The sequence below is a fragment of the Emys orbicularis genome, chromosome 20 (assembly GCF_028017835.1).
Source record: "Emys orbicularis isolate rEmyOrb1 chromosome 20, rEmyOrb1.hap1, whole genome shotgun sequence".
NCBI lineage: Eukaryota > Metazoa > Chordata > Testudines > Emydidae > Emys > Emys orbicularis.
In genome coordinates, this window is record NC_088702.1 from 24,772,285 (window position 1) to 24,780,937 (window position 8,653).

The 8,653-nt window shown below is 49.1% G+C and overlaps 1 protein-coding gene across 1 annotated transcript; it reads right to left on the reverse strand.

Annotated features, from left to right (window-relative positions):
• Window positions 1-4,065: 4,065 nt before the first annotated feature.
• Window positions 4,066-8,300, reverse strand: LOC135892830 (C-X-C chemokine receptor type 3-2-like). Its single transcript, XM_065420625.1, has 2 exons — window positions 8,223-8,300; window positions 4,066-5,133 (listed from the first exon to the last, which is right to left on the reverse strand). The coding sequence occupies exons 1-2, from the start codon at window positions 8,298-8,300 to the stop codon at window positions 4,066-4,068; spliced, it is 1,146 nt and encodes a 381-aa protein (XP_065276697.1).
• Window positions 8,301-8,653: the final 353 nt, after the last annotated feature.

Below are 8,653 nucleotides of genomic sequence, written 5' to 3' on the forward strand. Positions count from 1 at the left end.
AGACCTATCTGTACCAAGTCCACAGCAGTATCTGCCTGCTTGTGAATGAGACTATCTTGCAGTTGTGACAAGGAACTTAACTTATTCTTAATTACCTCCAGGTCTACAGTATTCATAATCCCTGCTCCAAAACCAATCCCTCCTAATATGGTGTCTGCTACCTGAGGATGTTTCCCTGTTAACAGACTGGCATTCCTTGACCTCCGCCCTTCTGCAACATTGGTCTCTGTAAATACAGTTAAAATGCTTATTAATCTTTTTCTGCCTAATGCAGTAGGGTTTTTTGTGTGTAACACAATACACAACAATGCTAGCAACAAGACAGACAACACAAAACAAACATAAAACACAAAAGACAATTTTTGTCGCAAAAGTAGATTCTTGGCATTCTGGGTTGCTCTTCGGATGGTACCAGCTTTTCCTGAAGTTCTGAAAGACAAAAAGAACATTTTTCTACCCCTTTTGGGGTGGAAGATTATTGCTTAAAATATCCCTTCCTTTTACAAATATCCTTGCTGATTGCAGGCCAAACAGAGGAATTACCCCCATACTTTCTTGTGCTTTTGTTCTATAGGGAGGCCAGGTTTCAATGGTTTTTAGCCTTTAAGGGTTGAGGGGAAATTATCTCACTGTTCAGTTATTACATTCATGAGGTGGTGTACCTCAGTTTTTCTTCTTATACAGCAGACCAAGTTGTAACATTTTTTCTGCTGTGCTAAGCTTTAAGTTTATTCACAGGTAATAGCTGAGAAGCATCATTACCATATGACCTTAAAGGTTTTTCCAAAAATCATACACACTATACATTGTTACAGAGGTACTTATTAACATTAAGTTTATCCCAATGTTTAATATTAACATAAAATCTATTAAAAGTATCTTGTTATACACCTCTACCCCGATATAACGCTGTCCTTGGGACCCAAAAAATCTTACCGCGTTATAGATGAAACCGCGTTATATCGAACTTGCTTTGATCCGCCAGAGTGCGCAGCCCCGCCCCCCTGCGTTATATCCGAATTCGTGTTGTATCGGGTCACGTTATATCGGGGTAGAGGTGTACCATGTTTTTTATTTTGACAATTTGTTTTTGAGGCCAGTATGTTCAATGTTCTCTTGAAATTTTTTGCATAGGCTTTTTAACTTAATTCTATCCTTGGGGTTTTGGTGAATTAAAAAGTAGGGATGTCATGCATATAAGCAGACCCCTTTTGTACCTATCTTTAGATTGCAGCACTGCATACACAAAAAAAAGTGTGTGTGTGTGTATGTATGTATGTATATATTGTGACAGACCCAGACCAGTGGGGTACAGGAGTCTGGTAGAAGGCAAATATACTGGTCACTGGATGAGTAGTTTTCTGATCCCTGAGTGACCAGAGCAGGCGCTGCACTAGAGTAATCAGGAACCTGCTAGAACCAGTTAAGGCAGGCAGGCTAATTAGGACACCTGGAGCCAATTAAGAAGAAGTTGCTAGAATCAATTAAGGCAGGCTAATCAGGGCACCTGGGTGTTAAAAGGAGCTCACTTCAGTTTGTGGTGGGAGTGTGAGGAGCTGGGAGCAAGAGGCGCAAGGAGCTGAGAGTGAGGATGTGCTGCTGGAGGACTGAGGAGCACAAGCGTTATCAGACACCAGGAGGAAGGTCCTGTGGTGAGAATAAGGAACGTGTTTGGAGGAGGCCATGGGGAAGTAGCCCAGGGAGTTGTAGCTGTCATGCAGCTGTTACAGGAGGCACTATAGACAGCTGCAGTCCACAGGGCCCTGGGCTGGAACCCGGAGTAGAGGGCGGGCCCGGGTTCCCCCCAAACCTCCCAATTGACGTGGACTGTGGGTTCTTCCAGAGGGGAAGGTCTCTGGGCTGTTCCCCAACCCACATGGTGAATCTCTGAGGCAAGAAAATCCACCAATAAGTGCAGGACCCACCAAGATAGAGGAGGAACTTTGTCACAATAGATATATTGTGTCACAATAAGAGAGGGATATATATAAAATAACCGTATCCCTCTCTTATTCTTAGGTTTGACTCCTTTTTCCACCTTCCTATGGAGGGTGATAATTTGAGCCTTTTGGTTTCAGGTAGTTTGTTTGCTGACCAGGTCTGTCCTTTATCTGCGGCTCCTTTGTGCTGCCATGTATGGGTTGTTCTCTCCTTCCTCTATCAGTTAGGTAATTTGCATCAACACAGACACTTTCCGGCTTGCTTTTGGATCCAAAGCCATCAGCAGCTCAGAGACTCTGTCTTAAAAGGTTTCAGAGGGGTAGCCATGTTAGTCTGTATCAGCAAAAACGACGAGTCCTTGTGGCACCTTAGAGACTAACAAATTTATTTGGGCATAAGCTTTCGTGGGCTAAAACCCACTTCATCAGATGCATAGGGTGGAAAATACAGAGGTATAAATACACAGCACATGAAAAGATGGGAGTTGCCTTACCAAGTGGGGGGGTCAGTGCTAACGAGCCAATTCAATTAAGGTGGAAGTGTGCTATTCTCAACAGTTGACATTCTCTTACTTATTTCAAAAATGCTAAACCTACAACAAGGTGGTGACCCTAAAGGTCTGTCACTGTCTTGAAAATTAGCTTCAGACACAAGATTCTGGCTGATGCATCTTTACCAATGGCACACTAGGCCATTCCTTTCTGCGTTCAGAAAGGGTGGCTGGCAGGATATGGTCAAATCATACATCAATACATTTAATGCATGCTACATTATTATTCTTTATCCTTCATTCTAAATTATACAAAATACAAACATAAAATCCTACTACTACATGAGATCTGGGCTGGGAGAGGGAGGATTCTGGTCTTGTTTCAGAGGGACACGATGGAGCTCCCGTGGGGTGCAGAGTCTATGGCTGATGCTGTAGGCGTTGCTCCCCAGCATAACTAATGTGTTCAGGTACAGACACGTCTTGCAGCTGCAGCGGCTCCCCCAGACCTGCTCGCTGGGCCAAGCTCCCCTGGCTGCTAAAGGACCTGGGAACTGGCCAGTCTGAGATGCCGACATGGGATGAGCACAGACTGGGAACCCCGATGCCCATGTATTCATGGCTGCAGAGCTCTTTATCATCATGTGCTTTGCAGTAGGGTCGAGAAGCCTGGCTGGGTGGTGACAAGGCAGTCCCTGCCCCAGACTGCTCAGAGTCAGCATGCGAATGCTCACTCTAAAAATTGTTCCAGCACCATTGGCTCCAGCATAGCCGAGTCTGTATCTTCAGCTTGGTAGCAAGCCATGGCCTATGGTCACTGCTGCTGTGTTGTGCTGGCTGGGGACGGGCATGCTAGTCCCACTGCCCCCTGCTGGATGGAACTGGGTTGCTGGAGTGTGGGAGGATGTGTAATAGGGTGCGAGCCTAGTTGAGCTTTGCATTGTTGCGCAGAGGCCCAAGTCTGGCCCCCGTGCTGTACCGGGGTGCTGCAGCGAGACAGCGTGGAATCCTGCTGCGTGGTCAGAGCTGCTGCTGCACTCTGTTGCAGGGCATGGCCATGTCTGGATGTTTCTGAACGCTGAGTTCCTGTGGTTTAACCTGCCGCTCCTAGAGTGGCTGGGCCCTTACTGGCTTGGTCTCTGAGCTGAGAGGAGCCATGTTCTCCAAGGGGTAGCTCTTTTGGCAGCTGATTCCTGAGCTCTCCATGCAAGGGCCCTGCAGTTGGAGCTGGTGGTTTGGTGTCTGTTAGTGCTTGGGCCCTTGGCCCCGGGTGCCAGCATGGAGCCCAGACAGACAGATGAACCCTGGAAGGTAGATCCCAGTTGCTCCCAGTCGAATGTGCAGCAGGGCAGGATGTTACATCCTCGGCATTTTGTAACCAGCCCGGGGCTGTTGCAACACCCCTCATCCTTTCTTGGAAGGGGCTGGTGGGGGGTGGGAACCACAGATGAAAGGGTCTCTCTGTGCAGGAGCCAGTTCTAGTGTCCCTGGGGGAGGCAGGGATGGGAGTCTGGGCTGGATGCAATGCACAGGGGGTGCAGTGTCCTCACTGGTGTCCCTGATTGGTATGATCCTGAGCAGAGAGGCCCTGTCCCAGCCTTTGGGAGCAGGGCGCGCACTGTCCCCAGCCACTCTCACAGCATGACGGAGTAGCCATGGTCTGTGTCCCCCTCTGGGGTGCTGTGCACTGACGGTTCCCCTCTATGGTGGCTCTGCTCCCGGGTGGAGAGGATCTGTCTTTGGCTCGAGCTCTGGCTGTGGCGCTGGCCCTTCCAGCACAGCTTGGAGAGCTCCCTGCGGAATTTGATGCCAGCGAAGGCATAGACCAGGGGGTTGAGGCAGCAGTGCAGCAGGCCCAGCCCCTCGGTCACCAGCAGCCCGAAGTCCAACACCCGCTCCAGGGCACAGTGGCGGCCAATGTAGCCCAGACGCTGCAGACTGTCCAGCAGCAGGAAGACGTGGAAGGGGGCCCAGCAAAGCACGAAGACTGCCAGCAGCAGCAACACCAGCCGCAGCGAGCGGGGCCTGCCTGGCAGCTGTGCCCGATGCAGTGTGCAGAAAATGCGGCCATAGCAGAAGAGCATCACCAGCAGTGGCAACAGGAAGCCTAGGAAGAAGGAGGTGAGGTGCAGCACCACCCGCCAGGCCTGGGCCTCATGGGCTTTGAAGCCCCGGTGGCAGATGGAGGCCTGGCCCTGCGGCTGGAAGGGCACGGTGCGGAAGTGCAGCTCCGGGACAGAGAGGGCCAGGCAGATGGCCCAGAGGAGGGCGCAGGCCAGGTGCAGGTGCAGGGCTCGCAGGCGCCGGTACAGCTGCATGGCGTGCACGATGGCCAGATACCGGTCGATGCTGATGCCAGCGAGAAGCAGGATGCTGCTGTAGCTGTTTACTGCCGACAGCGCCCCCACCAATTTGCAGAGCACCTCCCCAAACACCCAGCCATGGGCAAACTGCGTAGCCCAGAAGGGCAGCCCTAGCACCAGCAGTATGTCAGCCAGTGCCAGCTGGAAGAGATACCGGTCAGCGAGGTGCCAGGGGCATCGTCGCTGCCCCAGCACCACCAGCACCAGCCCATTCCCTGCCAGCCCCACCACAAAGACCAGGGTGAAGACTGGGGGGACGAAGTACCGTCCAAACTCGCCGACCGCATCCAGCCTGCAGGGGGCAGTGTCCTCGCTGATGTTAGGATAGCTGCTGTAGTCCTGGGAGGGAGGGAGAGAGAGAGGAGGGCTTAGCGGGGATGCCAGAGAGAGACGCCAGTTTACATGCCATCCATAGCCTTTGTGACTGTGCCAGGCAGGGGCACCTGTGCTGACATCAGCATAACCCAGAATGGGGAATTAGAGGGGAATGACAGACATACCAGTGACATCACCTGCCAAACCTTGCTGAGCCATGTGGGGTGGGGCTCTCTGTGGACAGTTTTTATTTTCTCCCATGTGCTTGCCGTGGGAGGAGGATGCTGGAGAGTTGGCTGAATAATAATGATTTGGACCTGGTTGTGGCAAGGGGGCAGCTGGCAGTATTAGCAATCAAACATCATGATAGTCTCCTTGTTCCCTTGGCCTCCCCCATCTGTTACCTCAGTATTTGGGGGCAGGGACTCTTGTACAGCCCCCAGCACAATGAGGCCCCAGGCCCTGCATGGGCCCTGTCGGGGCCACACCCACAGAAATGGAAATGGATGATGGGTAGAAGTTTCAGACGTTCCAGTTCCTTAGCCTCCTAAATCCCATTTTCAAGAGATGTGAGGATTTGAGACCCTTGAAAATGGCACTTCGGTTCCTAAATCACTCAGGTGTTGGTGAAAGTTTTACCTATGGGTCATATGCTGCTGGTATTATGGTAGGGCCCCTATAGGATACATCTGCCCTTTGTTCCTACTGCTTTGAATGTGAAAACTCGGTGTATTTCAGTTATTGTCCTGTTTAAAACATCTCTGGAGCTTTGCACAGTCATTTTGGCTTCGCAGTGCACATCTGTTGCCTTCTCATTCCGGCTGTAAGTGATGGGCCATAAATCATAGAATATCAGGGTTGGAAGGGACCTCAGGAGGTCATCTAGTCCAACCCCCTGCTCAAAGCAGGACCAATCCCCAACTAAATCATCCCAGCCAGGGCTTTCTCAAGCCTGACCTTAAAAACCTCTAAGGAAGGAGATTCCACCACCTCCCTAGGGAACCCATTCCAGTGCTTCACCACCCTCCTAGGGAAAAAGTTTTTCCTAATATCCAACCTAAACGTCCCCCACTACAACTTGAGACCATTACTCCTTGTTCTGTCATCTGCTACCACTGAGAACAGTCTAGATCCATCCTCTTTAGAACCCCCTTTCAGTTAGTTGAAAGCAGCTATCAAATCCCCCCTCATTCTTCTCTTCTGCAGACTAAATAATCCCAGTTCCCTCAGCCTCTCCTCATAAGTCATGTGCTCCAGCCCCCTAATCATTTTTGTGCCCTCCGCTGGACTCTTTCCAATTTTTCCACATCCTTCTTGTAGTGTGGGGCCCAAAACTAGACACAGTACTCCAGATGAGGCCTCACCCATGTCGGATAGAGGGGAATGATCACTTCCCTCGATCTGCTGGCAATGCCCCTACTTATACAGCCCAAAATGCCGTTAGCCTTCTTGGCAACAAGGGCACACTGTTGACTCATATCCAGCTTCTCGTCCACTGTAACCCCTAGGTCCTTTTTTGCAGATCTGCTTCCTAGCCATTCGGTCCCTAGTCTGTAGCGGTGTATGGGATTCTTCTGTCCTAAGTGCAGGACTCTGCACTTGTCCTTGTTGACCCTCATCAGATTTCTTTTGGCCCAATCTTCTAATTTGTCTAGGTCCCTCTGTATCCTATCCCTACCCTCCAAGGCCCCAAGGCCGTCTTTATCAGCTTCAAATGAGTAATGATCTGTCTCATTCACTACGCAGCAGGAACGCACCTTCACTTACTATTAAACACATTAGGGTCAGGTTTGAAGAATGTAACCTGGAAGCCAGCCCCCGAACTCCCGGTCAGCCCAATTAGCATTCCCCAAAGGTTAAATATCACACTGGGGAAATGTGTCTAATACAAGGCCCCCCCAGTCAGAGTCTGGCCTCTGTGGCCATGGACCCCACGACACCATCTGACTTCCTGGGTGAATGGCCATTACTAATGCCCTTAACCCTCCTGGTTCAGAAATGATACATTGGGATTCCAGCATTCTTTCTACCAGTGACCCTGTACAATTTAGACCAATGAATAGCAGTGTCACCCCTGCCCTCTGACCTGGGATGCCCTTTACACTCCAGCCTGCAAGTCACTCCCAGCTATATCTGTGCGTGCTGCAGCCAGCCAGCCACCCCTGGGCTCTCACCAGCCTTGGTTATAGAACCAGATCCCAACTCATTCCCAGATTTTCCTCTAGAAATCTTGGTCCTGTACTGCCCAGCCCTCTCCTGGACAATGCAAGTATGTTAAGTCTGTTATTTCTTTAAGATAATCATATGCCAGCATATTATTTCAGAGTTCTTCAGACACTTCCATTTACAGCCACAGGCTTAGATAAAACAGTAAAAGAAATGTATTAACTATAAAGAGAGATTTTAAGTGAATACAAGTCATGAGGCATAAAAGTCGGAAATGGTTACAAGAAAAATAAAGATAAAATGCAACTGGTGCCTCATGTAACAAACTATGTTAAATTCAAAGCAAAGTTTTTCTCACCACGTGTCCTCAACACTCTTACTGACCAAACTTCTTAGACCAGGACCCCGTCTTCTGTTTAATGGCTTCTTCCTTTGTCCTTGTGCAATGAATCAATGGACAGAGAGAGGGAGGAGGAGGTGTTTTGTGGTGTTTGTCCACCTTTTTAGAGTGTCAGCCCCCCTCTTGGAAAACATTTCCAGATGAGATTCAGAAGAGCGTGGCCTTATGTAAGGATGTTCTCTGCTGGTTTTCCCCCCTGTTTGAACTCTCTTTGTCTCCCTTTGTGCTTGATGACTCTGTTTACTGCTTATATGCAAATTAAGCACAGCACACATTCCTTTGTTTGAGATAAACCTCAGTTTGGAACACATGTTAATAACATCATACAGGGAAATCATATAACTTCACATCCAAGTTGCCACATACGTTTTATCAGGACAATATTGACCAGAAAATTATGAGTTTTCAAATGATATCTTACAAGACATACCTTGTACAAATATTATTACAATAGTGTATAGGGTATGGGCCCGGGGTACTTTCTGTCACAGACCCACAGCCTGTAACAAATTTATAGACAGTAAATTGAGCTCTGGAAGACACTTACCTCGGAATAATCGACTGTGGTGCTGACCATGTTTCCAATAGACTTGATTCTGCTGCTGCCTAGACCCTCCCTGATCATGCACTGAAACTAAAGGTGAGACCTGTAGCAAAAAGCAGAACTGTCCAGCAAGTAATCGTGTAGCTAATAGAAAAGCTTCCGGTGATGAAAGAACTGTTTGTGTCAGGGAAAGAAACTACAGATAGGCAGAACCATGAGGCTGGGTACAGACTAGTAGAGCCCCGCTATTGCAAAGATTTTAGAGAATGCCTTCTGTCCCCCACAACTTTCACCAGCATCTGTGTGTCTGGTAAATGATTAAATCTCTGGTCCATGTGGGTGACTGTTGATTCCCAGAGTCCTGGCTGCCCCATGACTGGAAATCTGTTTTTCCACCAAACTGGAAGTAGGATGTCTGCTTGGGGAATAAGATT